The 26429-nt window shown below is 29.3% G+C and overlaps 1 protein-coding gene and 1 long non-coding RNA gene across 2 annotated transcripts; both read right to left on the reverse strand.

Moving 5' to 3' along the window:
* Positions 1-234: 234 nt before the first annotated feature.
* On the reverse strand, positions 235-1730 carry LOC150035822 (uncharacterized). The gene is made up of 2 exons (XR_016529890.1): positions 1096-1730; positions 235-416 (listed from the first exon to the last, which is right to left on the reverse strand). It is a non-coding gene; the product is annotated as an uncharacterized LOC150035822 (long non-coding RNA).
* Positions 1731-4520: 2790 nt separating this feature from the next.
* On the reverse strand, positions 4521-18408 carry LOC120078524 (AMP-dependent synthetase and ligase family protein). Its single transcript, XM_039032796.2, has 8 exons — positions 18267-18408; positions 18043-18157; positions 8634-9747; positions 7902-8091; positions 7280-7425; positions 6177-6244; positions 4873-4975; positions 4521-4761 (listed from the first exon to the last, which is right to left on the reverse strand). The coding sequence occupies exons 3-8, from the start codon at positions 9735-9737 to the stop codon at positions 4648-4650; spliced, it is 1725 nt and encodes a 574-aa protein (XP_038888724.1). The 5' UTR covers positions 9738-9747; positions 18043-18157; positions 18267-18408; the 3' UTR covers positions 4521-4647.
* Between the last annotated feature and the right edge of the window lie 8021 nt (positions 18409-26429).

The raw sequence follows: 26429 nt of genomic DNA on the forward strand, positions 1-26429 counted from the left end.
CCATAAGGACAATCTAGACTTACATAGTAAGTCAATCTACATAATCCAAAACATGGGCTCTGATACCAACTGTAACAACTCAACCTCCTAGGACTTAAGTTAGACCGTTACTAATACATGCATGCATGGTACTTAAAACGATACCCTTTTATGGTGAAATAAATGCTAAATAAATAAGGTAAATTCAAAAGTCTATTAAATACAAATATTAAAAACAACAATAGGGTACCCATAAATCATAATTGTTAATATATAAGTCTGAAAATAATTCTTAATAGTAGGTTTCAAATATCAAAACTAAAAGTTATGCAAAACATGGAAGGAAATCTAAATTTCATAAGTAGAGGCATAAAACTAGTCTCAGTGGCTAGATCACGGATTCCGCTTGTCATTCGCCGATGCGTCCCTACTCTTACCTGAAACATAAACATGAGAAAAGGTGAGTATAAAATACTCAGTAAGTAACCCCATTACTAGGATTGGGCTAGGCATCTATGTCCTCTAGATGCCTACCTCTGGTGGAACATAAAAAGGGCTCTAATCATCATGGGATACATACATACATGAAAAACTGGTTTTTATCCTACTGTAGTTAAGTATGCCCACAACTCCTGATGAATCCCGAAGGAAACACAATCTAGTGAATCCCAAAGGAAACACAATATCTGGTGAATCCCGAAGGAAACACAATATCTGGTGAATCCCGAAGGAAACACAATCTGGTGAATCCCGAAGGAAACACAATACCTAGTGGGCATTTAACTAATCGATAAACACACTATCATAGGCTCAATATCACAATTATCGCAATATGGTTTCATATCATACATATACACCTCAACATCATAGCTATACAACATGCATATATGCCTCAATATCCTCATATCAAATACAACCTCAGTGAGTCAAGTATCACCTCTTACTAGCATGCAAGTATCTACATGCACAAATAAATCTTTCAAATTCTTATACAAGAACATAGATCGGTCATACTATACATCTATCATGCTATCATTTTGTCATAATTTTCATCTATCATGCTGGCATATATCTAGTGTCTAGCCCGTGGGCAATTCCAGTAGTAAGATTACTTACTTTGATATTAGGTTGAACCAAAAAGCAATTGGATCTTTGTGAAATTCTTGAATCCTTAATCGAGCCAAATATTTGAGCAACTAACCCCTTCTAATCTCCACAATCTTTGATTTAAATTCTAGTACATAAACCAAAATAAAATTTAACCTTTAGGTTCACACCTAAGCATTTAATCACGCCAAAATCAGCAACAAAACTTAATAACTTAATTGTATAAATTACATTCGAACTGAACAAGTCACAAAGCCTTAAATCTTACCAAAATTCTTACCGAAATCACCTTAACTCTGCTTGATAGCATACTAACGACCTTTTAAACTCTTTCAAACTTTCAAATTCAACCTCAAAATCACGATTGAAATAATAATTAAACACGTTATTTATTGGGTATTCAAGATCCTCAACAAAACCATAAAAATCATTTAGATCTTATCCCAAAACTACGAACCTCACGATAGCGTTCAACAGAGGATAACAACTGGAAGAGAGGAGGACCAACAGCGAGCAAATCCGACGACGTGAAGGTCGGAGCGACGCGGTTGCAACTTGACGGAGGAAAGGATGTGGACGTTGGCGGTGCGGCAGCTGAAGTTTGTCTAAACCAGAGAGAAAGTGAGAAAGTGGGGGTTTGAAAATTCCATATTTCTTTTCTGTTTAATTATCCACCACATAAATACATAAATAATATTATATATATATATATATATATATATATATATATATATTTTCTCTCCTTAATAAATATGTCATATCAAACTCAAATCTTTCACCTCTTCTCCAATTAATTAAATAAACCTAAAAATAAATTCACCAACTTTAAATCACTTCTTTCCAAAAGTTCTAAATCCCAAAATTAAATTCTAACTTTTCAAATTAACTTGAATCCAAATTTACAAATCTTTTTAAGTACTTGATTGAATTACTTCCAAATAAACCAATTATCTTTTCCTAATTCTTTATTTAAATTTTGGATCCAACTTCCAAAATTAAAGAGGTAAAATCTTAAAACCACAATTTTCCCTTTTCCCTTTCAAATTTCACAAAAACTCAAAATTTCTTATACAAATAATTCAATTATCTTTTTCAATTAATTTAAAACTCATACTCGAAGAATCCACATTAACCAATAAAACTTCTTCAACTGTAACAATGTGTTTCCAAATTCCAAAGATTAGGAAACTAAAACTCAACAATTTGAGATAATTAACTTAATTTTTTCTAAAAAAATCAGGATGTTACATCTACAAACAAAGTGATCCTAAGGATGTGGGTGTCTTGTGCAAATGAGTTTTGTACAAGATCGGACCATGAAACTAATCACTCTTACTTTATAACGTTGTTTACTGACTATTTCAAAGCGATGACAAGATGGAATTCACTCCTACCCAATTAGGATTGGTAGAGAGGTTGTTCCTTCAAGTGCTAGTTTTGGTCTCGAACAAGAGGCCTCACTCTCTCATTGACCCGAGAGGGATTCGATTTGTTGATTAGATCACAAATCAATTATTCATTAGGGGATCAGTGGGACTTAAGGAACAAGAGATAATTTTGGGGTAAAATAGAGATTCGACCCAACCGTTATTACGAACAACCTGTGAAGGGTTAATTTACTAATCATGGTTATATCGAGTGGACATAATATAGTGAGGGGAATTTAGCTATGGGCTTTAGTGGAATCACTCATTAGTTAACAAATAGGGGTTAGATCGGTTTAATGTATTTAGCAGATTAATCTCGGATCGTTGGAGCTCATGATCTGTAAGTCCGCGGGTCCCCCTACTAGCTCGTAAATGAATTAGCTCTAGAGTCGCGTGATAAGTTAATTTGAAGTGTTCAAATTAGAATTAAATGAAATTGGAGAAATAATATTTTAATATGATTTAAATATTTAAAGATGGAATTGTGTAAAAGTTAATTTAATATTTGATATAAAATTAATTAGAATTATTTAAATATTTATTGATTTTATTAAAAAAATTAATTTCGTAAAATTAATAATGAAAATTAATTTATGAAATTAATTTTGTAAAATTAATAATATTTTCAATTTTATTAAAAAATTGATTTATGAAATTAATATTTGAAAAATTAAAAACGAATGAAAAATCAAAAAAATGAAAAATTGGCATTTTCTATTACTTCTTTCAAGTAGCTCACCAACAACCCATTTCTCAAGCTTCATTAACTCCAAGTATGAGCTACATCTCATGCAGCTAATCTCTTTGCATGAGTGTTTGCAATATATTGAAGAGATTAGAGTGATCTTGAGGTAATGCAACCGATCAAATTTTTCAGAAAAAATCGAGAGAAGAAAAGTGTTCTTCATTTGGGTTGCAGATGTGAGCTTGTCTCTGAATTCCCTTAATTCAGGTTTATTTTTGAATTCCTTTAATTCAGGCTTATTTTGTGTCCCTCTACTCAATCTAGAGCACCAAGAGGATAGTAGAGAAGATCTGAATTCAAGTTTTGAGGAAGTTCTACAAAAGTATGTCACGAAACTCATTTATTTCTGTACCATGGTACATTCCAACATCTTCATCGTTGTTTACATTCCAACATCTTCATCGTTGTTTACATTCCAACATCTTCATCGTTGTTTATCTTCAACTTATAATTTTGAATCAAATGAAATAACAGCCGACTTACTTCAAAATGATCAAATTTTCTCAACACTTTCTCTATATATTGATTGAGAAGGTATGTATCCATTTGGATTTCTTGTTATTCAAATTCCAATGATAACATCAACAAAACCAAGATCATTCATATCATAGTTAGATTTCAACATTCTTTTAGTGGAATCAATGACACTTTTATTTGTGCCCATCATTAACATATCATCTACATCAGTTATACATAAAAATTCAATGACTATAATTTTAGAAACTCAATGACCAAACACTCCTATTATTCAAACTTAAGGACAATAAAGGAAATTGATCCTTTTAATAACATAACCAGTAAGCATATAACAAAAAATATATATATTTATATACTTAATTTTTACAAATAAAATAGTTATCAAATAAAGCCTAAATACTTTTAAGATATGTGTGTAGTATGCTTTAAAAGCTTTTCATAAATTTTAAAATTTTCAATTCCAAGTCTAACACATTTATTTATTAAAAAAAAGGATAAAAAGTATTATCAAGACAAAAATAAAAGCTTAAAACTCACTACATCTTTTTTTTTTTTTTTCAAGTTAAGAGTCCTATTAAACATGAAACTAATGAAATAGGGACTTGTTTGGATTAACCAGAGAAAAAAATATTTTTCAAAAAAATCATTTTTATTTAAATTTTTTTTGGTAAAAAAATTCTAAAATAAAAATGTTTCAAAAACTATTTTGAGTCATTGTCAAACACTTCAATTCTTTCTAAAATTACTTATTTTTAACACTTGAAAAATTAAAATACACACTAAAATTCAAAGAATTAACTTTTCAACCATAGGGATTGCGATAAGGAATCGTCATAGAATACTGTTATTACAAATTTTTAGGTGGTAGAGCCAATATAAGGAAAAGACGAAAGATAAACACAATGGGAGACCTCACAGTTTAGAAGGCAAGTGCTTCCCAAGTTCTCTACGAAGTACTTTGCCAGCAGCAGATTTTGGTATTGATTCTGTAAAAACCACTTTTCTTACTTTTTTATATGGTGCAACCTGTAGCAAAAGCCAAAAATGATACCAGATATTCAATGTGAGGTGGCAATTTTTTTTTTTTTTTTTACATTTTTAATGGTAAAAAATGCATAGACTTGAAATATGGGAAACCTGTTGAGCAACATAATCAATAACATCTTTCTGTGAGAGTTTGCTTCCTGGCTTCTTTACCACAAATGCCACTGGAATTTCCCCACATTCTTCATCTTTGGCCCTGAAAAAAACCGAAGTATGGAAAAAAAGGGTCTAAGATATGATCTGAAATAATCTTAAAAACAGCATAAAACTTAACTTGGTTGGTGATCAGAATTTATATGGATGGACACAGGTTGTACTAAGCATGTTCTAAGCATGACCTCAAGATGTGTCGTTAGGTTTTCAAAATGTGACTTTTTAGTCCTCGAGTTTCGAAGAATAGGTGCATTTGGTCCTATTCAAAATATACCTTTTTAGTCTTCAGATTTTTAAGAATAAGTGTGTTTAATCCCTAATGGTCATTTGGCCCACCAACTTCTTAAATTGGTGTAAACAACTCAACTTCAATGGTAAACAATATTGAAATTTGCACATTTATCAAATAATTTCATCTTCCCATCTTTTTCAACTTTTCACAAGGAACTTCATCTTCCCATCTATCTCTACTTTTCACATCGATTATCGAGAAATTCCACATTCTCTTCTTTCTTTACTTCTCATATTTATCAAAAAACTTCATCTTACAACTCTACCCATCAAACACAAATATACTTTAACATATTAACTCCAGACATATTGACTCCACTCGGTGGCCCAAACGACCCTTAAGTTTTCAAAATGTACCTTTTTAGTCATCAAGTTTTTAAGAATAGGTTTAGAAGGTCCATCAAATAAATCATTATTATTTTAGAAGGTTCTTGAAGTATTTTTTTTAATTATTTTTAAATAATCATTCGATATTCAAAATTAGAAAAATATTTTTTAAGTACTTCAAGAACCTTCTAAAAATCTATTCTTACAAATTCAAGGGTTAAAAAGGTCTATTTTAAAAACTCATGAACCAAGTGCACCTATGCTTAAAAATTCGAGGACTAAAAAAGTATATATTTAAAACTTAAAAACCAAACACACATATTATTCGAAACCTAGGGACTAAAAAGGTAATTAAATAACAAACACATTTTTCATGAATTGGCTGCGTTTTCTTGTACATAATTCCTAGTTGACAGTCAGTTCATAATTTATCCGAAACTTTTGGAGATAACTCCTTTCTTCTTTACTAGACAAAACACATAATACTTGTGCCATTCTCAATGTTGCATGTATTAACGCATGCATTGAAAAACTAACAAGTGTATTGGCTTTGATTGAAATGATTAGAGTAACTAACTAAAAGATGTTTACTCTGTATCTAAATGTATGGTTAGAAGAATACTTACGCTGTTACCGCAGTATCGAGAACTTCTGGATGTGTCATCACCACAGCTTCTAAATCAGTAGGAGCAATCTACAAAATAACAGATAAAGCAAGTGTAACTCTTTTATCTATCATAATTACTCATGAACTTCGGATACTTTTACTGTAAACGTAATCAATCAATCTTAATATAAAAAGTGTGTCCATTTAAATACATTTGTAAATTATTAATTAATAATATTATGTGAATTATGAATAATAAAAAAAAAATCTATTATGATTGCAGCAATTTGATTAAAGAGTGGTAAACTAGGCCTTCATTCAAAGCATTGACACATCATAAGCAGGGGTATAGTGAAGAAGTAACAAGACTTAACTCCTATAAGATTAAAATTATATATAAGACCTCACTCGAAAACCATTTTGTTTTTTGTTTTGGTTTTTGAAATTCAAGCATCTTTCCTCTCTATTTTAAGTAATTCTAAAAACAAAAATAAATTTTTAAAAACTATATTTTTTGTTTCCAAAATTTGGCTTAGTTTTTTGAAAACATTAGTAAAATGTAGATAACAAAGCAAAAAACTTAGAGGTAGAAAGAGTGTATATAGATTTAATTTTCAAAAACTAAGAATGCAAAAACAAAAAAATTAAAATCCTATTTGATAACCATTTGATTTTTAGTTTTAAAAAATTAAGCCTATAGATATACATTACATATTTAAATTTCTTGTTTTATTATCTACTTTCTACCAATGTTTTTAAAAACCAAGCCAAGTTTTGAAAACTAAAAATAGTTTTTAAAAACTTGTTTTTGTTTTTGTAATTTGACTAATAATTCAACTCTTTTACTTAAGAAGATGAAAATCATGGTAGGAAATAGAGAGGAATATGCTTAACTTTCAAAAACAAAAAACCAAATGATTACCAAATAGAACCCGAATGTTTAACAAAGGCTAAGAAATTGAATTTTTTTTAGATTCTAACTTACTTTCTTGGCTAAAGAGTTAACGCCAGTTATATAGTGCTTATATTGCGAAGCTAAAAACAAAAGTATTTCACTCTAGGCGTCGTTGGTAACCATTTGGATGTGTAAAAAACATGAATGTGTCCCTTATTATATTGTACCTGAAAGCCTTTATACTTTATAACCTCCTTCAAACGATCAATAACATACAAGTATCCATCTCGGTCAAAGTAGACAATGTCTCCAGTATGTAGCCAATTTTCTTTATCTATTGTGGACATTGTTGCCTCTGGATTATTCAAGTACCCTGTAAAGGCCAAAAAAAAAAAAAAAAACCAAAAAAAACAATACATCAAAAGAAGCTTTCCAACTTCATAGGCTGAGTTTGATCTATAAAGAAAATGACAGACATAGTTTCGTCCAGATTTACAGAATAAAATTTTTTCAAATTGAGGATTTATAACAGAAGTGAAGCAGATAAGAGTGATGTGAAATTCACTAAAGCCAACAAATAGATAGGTTAAGAATAGAAATAAAGTATTAACCTATCAACTTAAACCTTTGATTTCAGCAGTAGTTTGAAATGGTTTCAAGTCATAAAGTCTAGAGTCCGAATCCTATCATGTCATTTCCTCCATTAATATTGATCATCATTTTGCTTACCGAATTAAAAATAAAAGTCGTAAGTATATCGTAACCTATCAATATAAACTTTTGAGTTAATGGTAGTTTAACAAGATCTTAGGGCAATGCAAGGATTGTTTTAGAAAGAATCCTTCAAACCTTTCATTGAACCGGGTCCGCGTAACAAAAGTTCGCCGGTTTTACCAGGAGGCATGAAAGATCCGGAAACCCAATCAACTACTTTAGCTTCTGTGTTTGGAGCTAAAAGTCCAACTGACGTATAATTTCTAGCATTTTTGGTATTGAAGCCGCGAGTTCCTATAGCTGTGGACTCAGTCATGCCATATCCCTAACAACAAATACACCGAAACCAAGCATTGTTCAAATTAACAACTTGGCCCATCAACATTACGAGCTAAAATTCCTCAAAACATTGCTTTTGATGCTTTGATACAGACATCGGACACGACACGACATAGACACAAGGGCACATTGCTTTTTAATAATCTAGGATACAACATAATAAGGATACGTCTATTAAAATATATATCCTTTTTATATTAGAAGAAAATTCAAAGTTGGTTGATGCATTTAAATGTTAATTCAAAGTAAGTGCATTGATGCATTTAAATGCTTAAAAAATTAGTTTGATGTATTACACACTCAAAATTTATTATTATTTATGTGTCTTTTTTGTTTATTTTTAGTGTACTCAACAAGTGTTCTATGCATAGATCTAACATATTTATTGAACTAACAAGTGTTTGATATATCTCCAACTAGTGTTAAAGTATCTAAGTATCCATCATGTGTCAGAACATGGACACACTAGCCAAACTACAGTGTCCGTGTTTCTTAGGTTTAATGTAATATAAGTGTCAAGTAGAATACCTGAATGAAGTCAACATGAGGGAAAGCCTTAACAAAATCATCAATGGTCTTCTTGTTCAAAGAAGCAGCTCCACAAGAAACTTGTTTCAAACTTCTAAATCTATGCACACCAATTTTCTCTGCAGTTCTAGCCATAGCTGTCATTATAGGTGGAACAACTGGAAAATGTGTGACTTTAAATCTGTCAATAGCCTTGACTACCTCTTTCACATCAAATTTGCTCATTATAACAACACTAGATCCCAATGACAGTAATCCCATCACAAAAATGGAAAGACCATATATATGAAACATTGGTATAGCAGCCAAATACACATTCTCTGTAGGCAAATATTCGTACTGTGAAGCTTCAAACCGAACAAAAAGCTCGATCGTAGATATAAAATTTCTATGTGTTAACATAACCCCTTTGCTTACTCCAGTAGTACCTGAAGAAAACAATAGAGCAGCTGTATCTTCTTGTCTAATCACTGGTCTTTGTTTCAAATCAGAACCACTTGAAATAAGCTCATGAAAATAAGAAAATCCCATAGGCTGCATCAAGTCGAAATTGGTAATTTCTGGTACCCCAATTGCCTGAATTCCCAATGACTCAAAATTCTTGATTTTCTGAGTTATTGTAAAAGCCAATCGAACATTGCAATCATTGATTCGTTTCTTGATTTCTGAAGAACTGCTTTGAGGAAACATGGTTGTAACAACTGCTCCTAAATACAGAACACCTAAAAGAATAATGGGATAGAAAATGGAATTTGGTAACACAAGCAAAACTACATCCCCTTGTGATATACCGAATTTTTGGAGTCCAGAAGCCATGGATTTGACCATATGAAACATTTCTTTGTAAGATATTGAACTCCCAGTTGAGGAATCAATGATAGCTGAATTTCCATTGTGTTTGAAGGAGAAAATGAAGGAGACAACATCAAGAAATGGATCAGAGGGAACTCCTCTAGAAGCATGAACACTACGGCAAATTCCTGTATCTGGTGAATACCAATTAGGATATTTGTTGGTTTGTTCAGACCGAGGAATTTTTTTAGTGATAACAGTCTCATTTTCTGGCGTTTGATAACTGAAGTGATCGTTTAATAGCGGTGCCATTTCTCGTAAACTGGGAAAAAAAAAAACCAAAACAAAAAAAAACAGATATCAAATCTGAACTAAGTATTCAGTCTAAAGGAAAAATTCATAATTAAAATACAGAATTTAGAATTTTCCGACATGGATTAACGATCTTCATTTCAGACTTGATAGACACGAATCATTCAACTCACATGTGATCCGATGTTATATACTAAAGTAATGACGGACAAAATGTGACACTTTATTTAATATTAATAATTGTAAATATATTGTATAATTCTTCTAACCTGATCCTAATTATCTACTAACCTGATCATCATAGTAAAAAACGGAATAAATTACACTTTAATATTTGAAATTGATTTTTTTTGGTATGTTCCAAAAGTAAGAAGTAGCATTGTAGTTATTAAAGTTTGAAATTTTATTTTAAATGAGAATTTAAATGCATTGTTGTAGCAGCATGTTAGATTGAGAAAATTTATAGAATTATGTGTCGACCAGAATTTCAGGTCGGTTAAATAAGGGATCATCATGTGTAATTAGTAATAAGGGATCGGTTTATGTAAGAGACTTAGTTAGAGGTATAATAGAGTTATTAGTAGAATATTAGTATGGTTAATAAAAGGAACAAATTAGTAATTAGATAGTGAATTGGTTAGAACTTTCGGTTATAAATAGAGGGAGTGGGTTGAGAGGAGGGGTACGAAGAATTTTGTGGGATTTCTTAATTCGGAATTTGGGAGAGGATTCTCAGCCCTCTAGAATGTGTTGAGGTATATTGTAATTTCTTTATAGATATTGCTATATAATTCTATCTTTTAATATTCTTTGTTTGTTGTTTGGGTTCTTGAGTGTCTAGAATGTGTTGAGGTATATTGTAATTTTGGAGCTTTGTTTATAGGTATAGAATTTGGGAGAGGATTCTCAGCCCTCTAGAATGTGTTGAGGTATATTGTAATTTCTTTATAGATATTGATATATAATTCTATCTTTTAGTGTTCTTTGTTTGTTGTTTGGGTTCTTGAGTGTCTTTGTTAGGTAGGTATCCTAACAGTTTATAAGAGAGGACAACTATGTCCAATAATATGAGACTTTTTGGGATGAAACCAAAAACAAAACCACGAGAGTTTATATCCAAAGTAGATAATATCATACCATTGTAGAGATAGTTGGAGAGTTGTTGTCCCTATCAATATACTATATTAGTTTATTTTGTATGTTTTAAATAATTTTTTCTTTATTTGATGATGAATAAAGGTTATAGAGAAATAACATATAAAATAAAGTAAAATTCAAAACTAGGCTAGAAATTTTCTCGTCTAGTCTTGGGACTGCCTTTTCTCGTTTCTCATATATTAACTTTATCATGAAAAAAATTGTATCGATTTGTCTTTTATAATAAATATTTAGATAATTTTACATTTCAAAATATACTAACGTAATTTTTCTAATTTCTCAAATTTATAGAATGATACTAAATTATAATTTATGAAATCTATAGAAATTAGAGGGTGAATTTACCCTGAAAAAGAAAGGTTATAAAAATAAGACAGAGACAAACATATATTGGAACTTGATTTACAAATAAAACAAAAGTACAGATTTCAAAAAATAAAATAAAATAAAAACAAAAGCACGCAAAATTTCAAATTTCAAATTATATTAAAAACAAACTGCGGCCAAGCTATTATTTTGTCATTTTACATTTTCCCTACAAAATTTTAAATTTCATTTCTGTGACTTTAAATTTAATTTCAATTGTCGTTAACGTCTTTATCATTATATAAGTTTAATATAACACAATTTGTTTCAAACCAACTATTTCATTAGTTTTCTTTTTCTTTTTCTTTTTCTTTTTCTTTTTCTTTTTCTTTTTCTTTTTCTTTTTCTTTTTCTTTGGAAAATGAAGATGAAGTTGATTTTATTTTAAAACGCATTTGTTGATTTGTTGAAAAATAAAAGTTTTACACTTCGTAAAAAACCATGCATATTAAAAATCAACTACCACTTTAACTATAAAAATGATGGAACAATACGTTTTTTATATCTCTGACGTTTGAGTTAAGTTGCATTTAGATCCTAAATTTTCATTCAAGTTTTTTAATAATTTCTAATGAAATAATAAAATATCAATTATTTATCACAAAATAAAATAAAATATATTTCTTAGACCACCTATTCTGATACCATTTTAAATCATTAATTAACTAAAAAATTTAAACTGATAAATGAAGATAGATATAATTTATATATCATCTGACACACAATTCTATGTGTTTCCAATAAAAGCTACAAATATAAGGATGTTTGAAATAAAAGCTCCAAATTTGATTCATCCTTTTGCCTTACCTACCCCGTCCAGATTTTGTCTCATTCGTCTCACATGGGATTTGTAAATTTGTTCGAGTTTCATCCCTTTCTAATCCTTTTTTTTTTTTTTTTTTTTTGTCCCTCGTTATGTCCTCATCTTCTTGGAAAGGATGAATTTTGACCTCAAACTTTGGTATATTGTTTCATTTTAACTTTAAATTTTCAATTTTATCTTTTTAAATCTTGCACTTGAATAATTTTACTAAATTGCACTCTTAAACTAAACGCTCCAATAAGTTTGAGTTAATTGTATAAAAGCGAAGGAAAAAAAAATTCCAAAATAATTTTTGCCTGACTTTTTAAACAAAAATTTAGTCATTTTGCTCAGATCATAAGTCAATATTACCAAAGCACCTTTATTCGTTTTTGCCCTCTTACTCTTCTCGATTTTCTTCTTTCTCCACTTTTTCAGTTAATGTTGCATGGTGATCGCCAGCTATCTGTTCATCGAAAAGGTCGTGGGGTCGTTGGAAAAGGTTTTTAGAGATCGTTGAAGCATCAAATGCGTGGATTTTCGCCAGAAAGTTTGTTGGGTCGATCGATTTTTCTACGGACTAGATCTATAGTTTTCATCATAAAGTGGCGTCGAAACAAGAGCAAGGGATGTGAGTTTATGGTGCCGAATCCATGGATGGGAAAGGGGTAGGAGTGCGAGAGTGAGAGAGGAGATCGAAATTGTAATCCATGGGCAAAATATTCCATTTTGGTAATTTTCACCTCACGTAAACAAGGTCGAAAAAACTTCAATTTCAAAAAGAAAAAAACGTGGTACAACATGTCACGTAGCAATTTTTTTTTGTACGAGTTGACTCATTTGGGAGGCCAAATGAAAAATGGTCAAGAGGAAGTAATGGAAGGTGGTTTTTGTTTAGCATGTGATTTTATCGATTCGCCCTGAGATGCACTCACGCACCTATCAATACGAATTTACTCGATCCTCGATGCAAGATCATTCGATATCCAGCTTCATGGTCACCCGATATGGCTATAATCGACACGTGTACACTCGATCATATCCACGTCATATTCGATGCTCGATTACTTTATACTCGATTCTTTTGAATTCTTAACCCGTTTGAAGTCCATTATTTCACCACTTCCGACAAGCTCAAACTATTCTGTCTATTCGTCCGATTGTATATCCTTCGATGACAATACCTCTACACTCGAAACTCGACTATCTCTATATTAGGTAACATTCTTAATCTTATTTTTATTTTGACATCATTCACTCGAAACTCAACTATTTCTACATCATCATGTCCTCAATATGCACTTGCATGTTACTCGATACTCGACTGACACGGTTTTTGTTTCTGTTTCCATATCTTGCATGTTTGGGTGGACTTCGAGTTTGTTTTGTTTTGGTTTTCATATTTTTGTTATTTCAGACCGTCTAGAGTTTAGGGTTTGAGTTGGATAATCCATGAAGGTGGAAAATCAAATCAAATGCTCAATAATTGACCATCTAGTCACTTGTAATGCAGCGAGTAAGGGACACCGTGTAGCACGTATCGAATATTGAGATATCGAGTATCAAGTATCAAGCAATCAAGTAGCAAGGAACGAGTATCTTATATCGTGTATCGAGTATTGAACAGAATTCTTATTTACTCCTGTTTTTTGTTATTATGTGTCGTATGACTAGACAATTCAAGATTCCTCCCTAGGATCGTTTCCCAAGCCAAGCGACCAGCCTATCCTCTCACATTGGGATGGCTAACAAGATAGTAAAAGAAAAGCTTACTCCCACTTAGCTTGCCCTCTTCAGGAAGATGATATTTAGACAATTTGTGGACATGGACATTATCTTTTGCATTCTATTGAGGGAGGTTTTAAACGATAGGAAGGATGCAATGAAATTCGGATTTGAATGATACGGTTGTAATATTCACTAAAGAAGACTTCCTACTAGTGACAGGATTGTAGCGGTCACTTAATCCTGTAGTTGTGAGGAGGGTTGAAGTAACTAGATCACTACGTAATAGGTACTTCAAGAATGATTTTGTGGGGAATATTCATATTGGTACCTTAGAGACGGTGTACAAGGAAATGGAGTTTGAGAACGACATGGATACTGTGAAGATGACATTGGTCTATTATACTAAATTGGGTATGATGGGAAGGGAGAAGACAAGGGTCAATGTCGACAAGACCTTATTAATGTGGAGGATTTAGATCACACCCTGATGTGAATGCTCATAGTAACTCCAATGAATACAAGAGTATAAAGTAATCGATTATCAAATATGACGTGGATATGATCGAGTATACACGTGCCGATTGCAGCCATATCGAGTGACCATGCATCAAGGAACGAGTGACGAGCCAGGGTGCATCTCATGGGCGAATTGACAAAATCATATGCTTATGACGTAAGTAGAATGTCACTTTCCATTACTTTCTCTAGTGGCCATTTTTCATTTGCATCTCCCAAATGAGACCGTCCATACAAAAAAAAACCCATTTTTAATAAAATATTTTGCCCATCCCCCAATAAGTTTACGTCCCCGAACACCGTTTGAAATGGCAGGAAGAATGAAAGTTCACTATGAGCGGCCGGAGAAGATGGGTTTAAAGATGGGGCGGCAATAATCAGAGAAATTTAAGCATTGGCTCTATTTTTAGTGGAGGAGGCATAAACCGGGGGACAAAGAACGAAGTGGCAAGAGAAGATTTGGTTATTTTATTTAGTTAAAAAAGAATAAGAAAATAAGAAATAATGTGATTCACGAGAAAATTTTTAATACTATTTTAGTAGTAGCTACCACTCCATAAGAGATGGTACTGAAATTTTTCCCCAAAAAACGAATAGAGGTGATATGCTAAAAAAAAGCTATATTATGTTAGTACTAAGAATTTGTTCATGATTCATTAACTCGTGGAGTGAAGTCCAAAACATCTAAAATGAAAATTTATGAAGCCAAATTTATAGAGCGAAAAATAGGATGTTTTTGTTCTAAAGAGTCAGGAGAGTAAGAATTAAGGCACTCCTTATACCTAAGGAGATTGTGCCAAATAAAAAGTAGAATTCACGGCACATTTCCAACTATTTGGCTCAAAAACTCCTCAAGGATTGACAGTGTTTGAAATAATGAGTTGGAAATTATGAAGTTGTGAGTTCTACTTTATTTAGTCCAAAGAGTTCATGAGTGTCAATATCGACAAGATTTGAAGGGAGCGCCGCCGGCAAGCGAGAACGACAAGGCGATGAGCTTCTTTCGGGAAAGAATAAGAGAGAAACAGGAAAATGGAAGATGAAGGAGAAGGGCAAAGGAAAAGAGAAAACACGTCGGCGTTGACCGGTGGTAGGTGGCGGAGACTTCGGCCGGAGAGGAAGAGAAGAAGAAGAATGTAACAGAGAGAAAAATGGAGAAAGGAAAAGGCCAGGTGAGGTGGAAAAAAAAAGAAAGTCAGTGTCACGTGAGTTATGACAAAAATAATAATAATAATAATTATTATTATTATTATTGATTATTCTCTTCTCGAGAATGTATTCGTATCATTCAATATCTCATCTCCCTTTCCAGGATGTATATGGATGAAATGTTGCCACGTTGTTGAGTGCAAAAGGCTAAAGTCAGTGTGCTTTGAAATTCTCTTTAAAAAACTAAGCAAGCTCAAACTTAAAAAACAAAAGTTAAAATATCATTTTTGTTTTCCTTAATTACAAATTAAACTGGGAAGAATATAATTTAAAATTTATTAAAAATATATAAACTAAATTTAAGATTTATTGAGGATGAAAAGATTAAAATTGGATCATTAAAAATATTGGTATTTAAATAGAATATAATCCAAATATAGAGATCATAATTATATTTTAAGGACCTTTTTAATATAAAATATTTAAAAATATTTATATTTTATAGTAAAAAGTTCCAAAAATATTTAACAAAAAGTTCTAAAGTACAAAAAGTTTTTTTTGCTATAAAAGTAAATATTTTTTAGATTTTTCTATTTATAAAAATTTCAGTATATTTTAGCTTTTTAAAAAAACAGGAGAGAGATTTTTTTTTCTTCTTAATAAAATGTCATAATAATAAATACCCAATATTTAATAATGGTTAGTTAAAAAAAAAAAAAAAACACAAATCTCCCAACTCAACCATGATTTTTCTTAAATTTTAAGTTTATTTCATTTTAGCTTTTTAATTTCAATAAATCTCAAATTTAATTTTTCAAATTTAAGAATTTTAATTTTATGAAAGTTTGTTGAAAAATAATGCAAGAAAAAAATACTTTGTGAATGTATTACCTAAATTTATAAAGAAAATTTAAATAAAGACTTTTTTAGTAATCTTACTAATTTGTAAGATTTATTGAAAATATAAATACTGAGAAGAAATTTAAAGTATAAAGATGAAAATATATTTTAACAAATAATAATTGTCATATTTTTTATAATGTTTTGTAAATATTCCTCCCAATCACGAGACCTATATACCATTTTCCAAAAAACAAACCATAAATGAACAATAATTGCCAACTTACACTACTTTAGTCATACACAACAAAATAGTTTATTTTATTTTTCATTGAAATTTTAAGATCTTCATTATATTCTAATTTGAATCTCAAATTAAAAAAGTTAAAAGACGAAAAAAAAAAATAAAGCAAAAAAAAAAAAAAAAAAGTAACCAATCAAGGACCTTTGTTGCTTTTTAAAAGCGGAGAAACTAATATAAACAATTTGAAGTTGGGGAAGAACCAAAATAGAAAAATCTAAAACTTTAATAACAAAAAATATAACTAATTTAAATGTTTAATGGGGAAAAGAAGATGTAGGCCAAATTTTTATTAGACCTACTCATCTATTAGGAAAAAAAACCGAGTAGGATCTCCTTTAATTATCATCTGAAATCAATTTGAATTGGAACCTCTACTTGCCACGTGAGGGCAATTTCGTTCCCTAACCGGTACAAACAAAAGAAACAAAAGAATTCGCCTTTACTTCTCTTTTTTTTTTTAGCTCAACAAAGAAAATTTTAGATTCTGAACTTTTCATAGGTTTAGTATTAAATATTTTCATCCATATTTTTATATGGAATAGATTGACATTTTTATTATATCACCACTTTAGTACAAAAATATGTTTTTATGGTTTAAAAATCTTAAAATGTATATTTAAATATTTTTTTCTTGTTCTAACAATTTTTTTTTTAGAAATACCGGTTAAAAGTCAAGACCTCGACATTAAACTTAATTTTCTTTATCAAAATTAAATATTAATATATTTTTTTTTCTTTTTTATTTTTTTACAATATGTGAAGTGGTAGGTTAATAATACATGTACTACTTCCCTTGAATTATGCTTCTTTTGGCATAACTTCAAACACTACATCACTTGAATTATGCTCATCTTGACATATTTTACTTATTGTGTAAGAAATTCCATCAATAATTGTAAGATGAGTATTGAAATTGAACCCGAAACTATATTATTATTTGTACTAAAATGTTACAAAGTTAAGGATCTAGTTGGATAATTTTTTGACAAAAAAATACTTAGTAGTATTTCATGCCGCACATATTTTCGTGTATCTCATTAATCATAATTTACCAAGTGACAATTTCTTTTGAGTTTTTCTAAATATGGAGGGATACATCTAGTAAAAAGAAAAAAAAAAAAAAAGTCAGTCTCGGTATGTCAGCAGTAGTACAGTACTCACCATGCATGACCGAAGACAATTCACCACTGAAGAAGATAAATACATGTTATAAACAAATTTATGGTCGGTAGGAACCCTCGGAAAAATAAATTTTAAAAAATTAAGTTTAAATTCCAAAGTTCCAGAACTTATTTCTCAATTCTACTTTCACCATCTAAATGTTGCATTTCAGCATTTTAGTAATATGTCTGTAATTATAAGTAAATCCATAAATGAGCAACTAAAAATGCAAAAAATCAGATATCGAAACGCAGAATATAGAACAAAACAAGAACAAATACCGTAATCAGCACACAGATCTTCTTGCTCTGTTCGCTTCGAGATGAAACAAAACTGAGGCGTTTCTGAAGAAATAAATCTTCCGGTTCCCAACTTACGCCATTGAATCGCACAGTTCTGTAGAAGCGATTTAACAGGTTTAGAAAAGGATGTGAATGAAGAACAGATCAGCGAAAGGAAGAAGAGGAATCAAGAGAAATAAATGCTAAGAATCGGAAAATCTCACAAAATGAAGCCGTCGGAGGTTGGAAAATCGGCGTAAGAGAGGCCGGCAGCGACGATGGGCTAGGGCTTTAATGGCGGCATGGGAGTACGGGAAATCAGGGAAGATGAGCGAGCGGAAAGGTGCAACTGAAATCAGGTCCTTGCTCTGTTGTTTTATAGGCGGAAATTTCGTGTTCAAGGAAATCTGCCTCCACGTCAAATTTTCGAAATTTTCTCTCATTAGTATTTTTTTTTTTTTTTTTAAGAAGTCAGGCTGCACAAAAATAATAATAATAGTTGTGAATTTGAGGAATATAATGAAAACACGGATGGTGATAAAATATAATATAATAATAAAATAAATATAATATAATATATATAAATAAAATAACAAAATGAAAAGTGAAAAAATTCTCAAAATTCTCCATTCTCTCCCCTTTATATGGAATTTGTCTAATGTGTGTATAATTTTAAAATTCACTAAATGCCACTAGGCAAAGTAGCAAATAAGATGTAGACTTACATGGACCTAAGCATAAATAATTACAAGGCACATGACATGACTTTTGAGACACTAAGTAATGTACATCTATTTATTATTATAATATTCATAATATTTTCCTTTAGATGCCCATATATATATATATAATATGTCACGTTAAACTTTCAATGACTTTTTGTTGGAAAAAAACTATATCTTGCTAATAAATTTACTGAAAATGCATTGTATTATTAGCATGATAAATGAGTGCACCAATTGTATTAAAATATAGTACTTCAGAACCAAGAAGTTCTTCATTATTTTCTTGATGTCGAAATATATCTTTCTTTATATCCAATAAACGGACTTCCATCGGAATATTTAATGGATGTGTTTTGTCTATATAAAATCTTTTCAATTTTTTTCCTGATGAATAAATATTTCATCCGCTAAATGCTCAATTTGCAAACCAAGAAAAAATTTTGTTTTTCCGAGATCTTTCATCTCAAATTATTTTTTAATATATTCTATTACCTTTGAAAGCTCTTCAGGAGTTTCAATTATTTTCAAGTCATCAACATATACAGTTATAATAGCAAATCTTGATTGTGATTTCTTTATAAAAACATACGGACATATTAGATTATTTTGATATCATTCTTTCAATAAATATCCACTCAAGTGATTGTACCACATATTTCCTAATTGTTTCAATCCATATAGTGATCTTTGTAACTTTATTGAATATCATTCCCGAGAATTTGATGTATATGTTTTATGTATCTTAAATTCTTTTGAGATTCTCAAATAAATATCATTATCAAGGTATCCATATAAATATGTTGTGACTACATCCATAAGATGCATATTCAGACTTTTATACACAGTCAAGCCAATTAAATATTTTAGTATAATTGCATCCACCACTAGAGAATATGTCGTCTCATAATCAATACCAGGTACTTGTGAAAAACCTTGTTTAACTAGTCTTGCTTTATATCTTGTGACCTCATTATTTTCATTTATTTTCCTTACAAATACCCATTTGTATCCCACAGGTTTAACACCTTCTGATGTTCGGACTATTGGTCCAAAAACCTGACGTTTTGAAAGTGAGTTTGATTTTGCCTCAATTGCTTCTTTCCACTTAAGTCAATCTTTTCTATGTCGACATTTTTCAACAAATTTTGGTTCAGGATCCTCATTTTCATATATAATATCAATAGTGATATTATACACAAAAATGTTGTTAATAATTACATTAGTTCGATTCCATTTTTTTTTTTTTTTTTTTGCCATGACATAGTTTATTGAAATTTCATTATTATATTTAGGTATTTCACCTTCCTTACTAGTCATGTCAAGGATTTCTTCATGGGTATTTACATCCTTAACTAGGTCTTTTTCACTATTAATTATTTTTCTTTTTTGAGGATTTTTTTTTGGAACCTACTGGTTTATCACGCTTCTGACGTGTTCCAAACTCGTTAGTGATAACTTGTTGTGTTGGGATATCAATTTTCGATGGAGCACTTGCAACTGTGACCTAATTACTTTATTTGCATCTATAAATGCATCTAGTAGTTGATTCGTTATATTTTGCAAATGAATTATTTTCTTAACTTTAAGTTTACATTGATCTGTACGATGATCTAAATGAGACAATAATGATATATTCCTTATTTTTTCAACTTCTTAATTCCTCCCCTAATATTGGAAAATTTGTCTCATTAAAATGACAATCAAATCGTATAGTAAATACGTCGCCCGAGGGTTCAAGATATTTGATAATTGATGGGAAATCATATCCAATATATATTCCTAATCTCCTTTGAGAACCCATCTTAGTGTGTTATGGTGGAGCAATTAGAACATATACTGCATCCCAAAAAATTCTCAGATGGAAAATATTTGGCTCATGATCATAAACTAATTGTAATAACGAGTATTTATGATAAGCTATAAGCCTAATGTGTACAAGTGACGCTGCATGCAAAATAGCATGTCCCTATACAGATGAAGGAAGCTTAGCTCACATATGTAATGGTCTTGCAATTAATTACAAATGTTTTATTAATGGTTCTACTAAACCATTTTGTGAATGAACATGAGCTACAGGATGTTCAACACTTGTCTTAATTGACATACAATAATTATCAAAAGCTTGAAATGTAAATTCACCAGCATTATCAAGACGAATAGTCTTAATTGTATAATCCAGAAATTGTGCTCTGAACTTAATTATTTGAGCAAGTAATCTTGCAAATGCAAGAATTCATTTTGATAATAAACACACGTGTGACCATCTACTGGATGCATCTATTAATACAATAAAATATCTAAATGGTCTACTTGGTAGGTTAATAGGTCCACATATATCACCATGAATTCGTTCTAAAAATCCAGGTGATTCAGTCCCCACTTTAGCTGGTGATGGTCAAATTATCAATTTTTCTTGATAGCAAACATCACATGATAATTCATTAGATTGAAGAATCTTCTGGCTCTTCAATATGTGTCCATTTGAATTCTCAATAATTCTCCTCATCATTATAGATCCTGGATGACCCAGTCGGTCATGCCAAATTGTAAATGTGTCTAGATTCATGAACTTCAGGTTCATTGTTGCATATGTTTCAATTACTTGTATATGAGTATCATACAATCTAGAAGATAAAGCATGCAACTCTTCCAATATATATTTTTCATTTGAGACAGTGGATATGATATATAAATATTCCACTTGATTCTTACTATCAGTCTCAATATGATAATCATTGCAACGTATATCTTTAAAACTTAGGAGATTTCTCTTTGATTGACTAGAGAACAATGCATTGTCAATTATAAATTTTGTTCCTTTAGACAAAATAATATTTATTTTTCCCAAACATTCAATCAAGTTTGGAGAATTTGATATTATATTTACTTTTGTTTTCAGCATTGTCAAATTGGAAAAGTATTTTTTATTTGTAAGTATTGTGTATGTAGTTACACAGACTGTCAAACAAATTTTCTTTGCTCATTTTTTAAACACCCAACATATATGAAAATGATCCATGTTTCTTTAAGACATACCAGGAAAATGACAGGAGCTCATGTTGATAACGTGTTGTGAATTTGAGTAGCACAGTGAGAACACAGATGGTAATAAAATATAATATTAAAATAAATATAATATACTAATACAATAAATAAATATTAAAATAAACAAAACATAATATATAAATAAATAAAATAAAATAAAATAACAAAATGAGAAATGAGAAAATTATCAAATTTCTTAACTTTCTCCAATTTGTATGGAATTTGCCCAATGTGTGTGTAGTTTTAAAATCCACCAAATGTCACTATTTATAAGAAAGTGACAAGTAGGATGTGGACTTACATGAGCACCAAACATGAATAATTACAAGATACAAGATAACATGAAATGTGACACATGACTTTTAAGACACTAAGTAATGGACATCTATTTATTATTATAATATTCATAATAATAATGATAATAATAATAATAATTTAGCCGAGCAGGGCTACCCAACATATAGTTGCAGCACCAAGTTCTTTCTTTTTTTTTTTCCTTTTATGTCGAGGAAATATAGACCTAATTGCATGCCTCTTTTTATTACGCACTAAAATTAATAATAATGATGATGAGATGCACCTAACTTCATGTTCCCTATTTCTTTATACATTGAAAAAATATTTTAGAAATTATTTTAAAAACTGCTATATGCAATATTTTATTTGATAGTTGCACAAACATAGGAGTATTACCTAATTTTTTTTAAAAAAATATCAAACTTATTTTACTAAAAAAATTAGCACTAGATGCATGTAACCGATTTTTTCATAGGTTAAAATATCATTTTGATCATATATTTCAAAGTTTGTTCAATAAGACTTTAAAAAATATTTAGGTGGCTGCACTTATTATCTATCTTTTGAGTACATAATTATTCAACAAAAAATTATTATATGACAATCTTTTTTATTTTTTTGTATGTAAAAGAAAAAGTGGGCACGAAAATAGGTAATGCCGAGGTTGCACTTATTTATTATTCTATTTTTAATTATTTAATTTTTTCCATATTTATATATTTTAGAGTTAATTTTTACGAAAATTGTTAAATAATAATAATGATAAATTTCATAAATATAATAAGTGAACGTGTTTTTCTGAATTTATAGTAAAATATTAATAGATGATAAAAGAAATTAAAATTTTAAGTTTTTTATTTTTAAAAATTAAGTCTATTTCATCTACATTTCTTATAATAATTTGTATCTTTTTTAAATACAATTGTTATCTTAGTCAAATTAAAAAAAAAAAATTCTTGACAGCTACTTTTTTTAGTTCTTATAATTTAGCTTTTTTTAAAATAATTGGTAAAAAATAGATAACAAATGAAAGAATTTGAAGGTGAAAGTAGTGTCCATAGACTTAATTTTCAAAAATAAGAAAACAAAATGATTATTAAACGAAACTTAAGTTATCAAAAAGTTATCAATGAAGACTAAATTTAAAATTTATTGAAAGTAAATAGATTAAAATTAGACAGTTTGAAATTATATTAAAAGTATATAGATGGAAATAGTATTTTAATATTTTATTTATTTATTTTTAGTTTTGCGGAAGCGCTCATCCGTATCTCGGTATATGGAATAGAATGGAATACACTTGAGTGAATTACCCGATTTGCCCTCTCAACCTAATATCTACTTAATTCAAGTTTAATTATTTGTCCTTATCTGACAAAAAAAATTATTGGTCCTTCTCATCTTCGGCCATGCCGAGGGATTGTGTAATAATACATAAAAAAAGAGAAAATTGCAAAACTGACCCTGAATTAAAGAGATTGTTAAAAAAATACTTTAATATCATTTTGGTTTTTTTTTTTTGGTTTTGTTTCATTTTTGATAATTTCAATTATTTAATTTTAGTTCATCATCTTTTAATAAATATAAAAAAAAAGTATTTGCAGTTAATTTATGTTCATTTTCCCTAACCAATTTAGTCTTTATATCATCTATATAAAGTGTAATAATATATTCAAATATCTTTTCTAGAAATTATTATTATTATAAATTTAAATAATTAATTTTAAAAATTATTAAAAATATAAGAGTTGCATTTACGAATTATTAAATGTATGAGGACTAAAATTGAGTTACTAAAACTATAAATATCAAAATGAAATAAAAGTCAAAATTCATGAATGATTGACAATCAAACCCATAAAATTAATGAATGGTTGCAATTAAATTCTAAGGTTTCAAGATGCACAAAAACTATAATTATATTTGTTGTTCTAATTAATTTTTTTTTAACTATAAAATTGTTACAATGAAACTAAAATGGGTTATTTTAGATACGTTTGATAAAAACTTTGAATTAAGATTATAAACATTATTACTACCTTAAGTTTTGTTTATTGTATTATTTTTAAAATTCAATTCAAGATATATATATATATATATATATATATATATATATATATATATGACTTTTTTCATAATTTATTTTTAAAATTAAGTCCATAAACATTTTATCCATCTCTAAATTTCTTGCTTTGTTATCTTCTTTTACCAATGTCATAAAAAACAAGGCAAATTTTGAAAACTAAAAAAATAATCTTTAAAAATTTGTTTTTGTATTTGGAATTTGACTAAGAATTCAACTCTTGTACTTAAAAAAATGCAAATCATGTCAAAGTGAGTCTAACTCAGTAGTATTAATATGTGTTATGATCTAAGAGATTAGAGATTCAATCCCCCACCCCACAATTGTATTGGCCAAAAGAAATTAAAAGTTATCAAGGAGTATGATAACTCTTTAATTTCTTACTTTTTAATATTTTAAATTTATGTTTGTTTTCTTACAACTTCAATATCATAGTTTTTATCTTTTCTAACTAAATACACAAGTTCTTATCTAAATTTAAAAAAAAAAACAAAAAAAAAAGTTAAAATTATTTTGATTAAGATAACAAAACAATGAATTAAATCAAATGTTAATCAAGCCCAACCTAACTTAGAAACTTGTGGAGAAAACGTGAGTGAATAAAAAAAAGGGGTTAAAATTAGTGAAAGAAAGTGTATATGAATGATAATTAAAGCTACCAATCCGAGTCCAACTCTACTAACGTATACGGATGTATTAACAATCAAGACGTTTGTAATTTAGATTCCTTTATCCTTATTTATTTATTATTATTATTATTTTAAAACGAAACCTTCCCTATCCTTCTTGTACTAACAAACAAGAATTAAAGCTAAAATCATCGTTTAATATACATAATATACTTATTACTCTTGCATGTTCATTTAAGAGGGGCTTTCAATCGGAGCATTATGATGTGTGAGTTTGACAACACATTAGAAAGAAAAAGAGATTGTTTTTTTTCAAGTAAAGAGATAAATGATGCATTGCCATTGTCGGAAATATTAGACTCCCAAAGACTCTAACAATAAAAGGTAAGATGGTGAGAATTTTCATATAATAAATACGAAAACTAACATTCATTTTTATTTAAACTCTATTCATAAAAGCGGTTTACAATGATTTTGAAGTGTCTAAAAAGTTATTTTAAATAGTTGTCAAACACTTCATTTTTTTTAAAAATGAATTAGTTTCAAAATTAAACACTTTAAAAATTAAACCGAGCACACCATTAATTAATTTTACCAATTATTTAGTGTTATATTAATGTTTTGACATATCGAAATGAGTATAATTCAATAAATTCATACTATCGACATCTCTATCCCACATATATATTGCCAAAAACAAATATGTTATTTATTTAATATTACAAGTGATATCTCATAATTATATACTTTTATATGTAGCTATGCAAAAACATTTAATGTCCCTTTTATAATATATACATGCATGCATGTATAATTGTTATAATACTTATTTTAAGTTAGATTAAAGTAGATTTAAGAAGAGAAAGAAAATTTGAAAAAAATCTAGTAACATCGAGTGATTATTGAGCGACTAGAGTAGTCGGTAGGAAAGAAGTAGAAGATGAAGATTGAAGAATGAAGTTGAGGATGAAACGGGTGTGAATCATGATTTAAATAGTGAGAGAGAATGGAAGAATGAATATTTAATTACGTTTTGGGTTTTTTTTTCAATTTTATCATGTTTTTATCATTTTTAATTTATTTTGTTTTGGATTGCTCAATTTAAGTGGACTTTTATGTTTGGAAGTGATTTTAAAATTGTTGAATCACTTTTATTATTTTCAAAATCACCGTGAAATATGTTTAGTCCTTCAAAATTAATTTTGACGATATGAAAATTGCATTTAAAAGTGTAAAATTGAAAATTAAATTAATTTCGAGTGATTTTAAAAATGAAAAAAAAAAGTGATTTTTGATGATTTAAAAATCACTTCTAAACATGCACTAAAATAAAATGAGTTGTGGGTTAGACTTTTTAAGTGGTTGGGCTTAAATTTGAAAAAAATTGACCCACGTATCTCATTCATCTGGAAGCAGATATGCGTATCTAAAAATTAAAAATAAAAATAAGAAAATCAGATACTTCAATTACGTATCAGACATGTATCTACCACGTATCTAGACGTATCCATATCTGATACCAATTATCTACACAATTAGAAGTATCTGTGCTTCCTAGTCGTTAACCATTTAATCCTAAATGTGATAGGTTTTCATACTGAAATAGTA

Source organism: Benincasa hispida, chromosome 5, assembly GCF_027475165.1.
Source record: "Benincasa hispida cultivar pf3 chromosome 5, pf3_genome.v1.1, whole genome shotgun sequence".
Classification (NCBI taxonomy): domain Eukaryota; kingdom Viridiplantae; phylum Streptophyta; class Magnoliopsida; order Cucurbitales; family Cucurbitaceae; genus Benincasa; species Benincasa hispida.

Bases quoted from the DNA above. Each gene is read 5' to 3' on its own strand.
- LOC120078524 (XM_039032796.2), bottom strand. From the start codon at position 9,737: ATGGCACCGCTATTAAACGATCACTTCAGTTATCAAACGCCAGAAAAT. The intron at 8,092-8,633 runs GTATTCTACTTG...ATTTGTTGTTAG, and splicing joins CTCATGTTGACTTCATTCAG to GGATATGGCATGACTGAGTC. The intron at 4,976-6,176 runs GTAAGTATTCTT...GGTTTTTTTCAG, and splicing joins CTCGATACTGCGGTAACAGC to GGCCAAAGATGAAGAATGTG.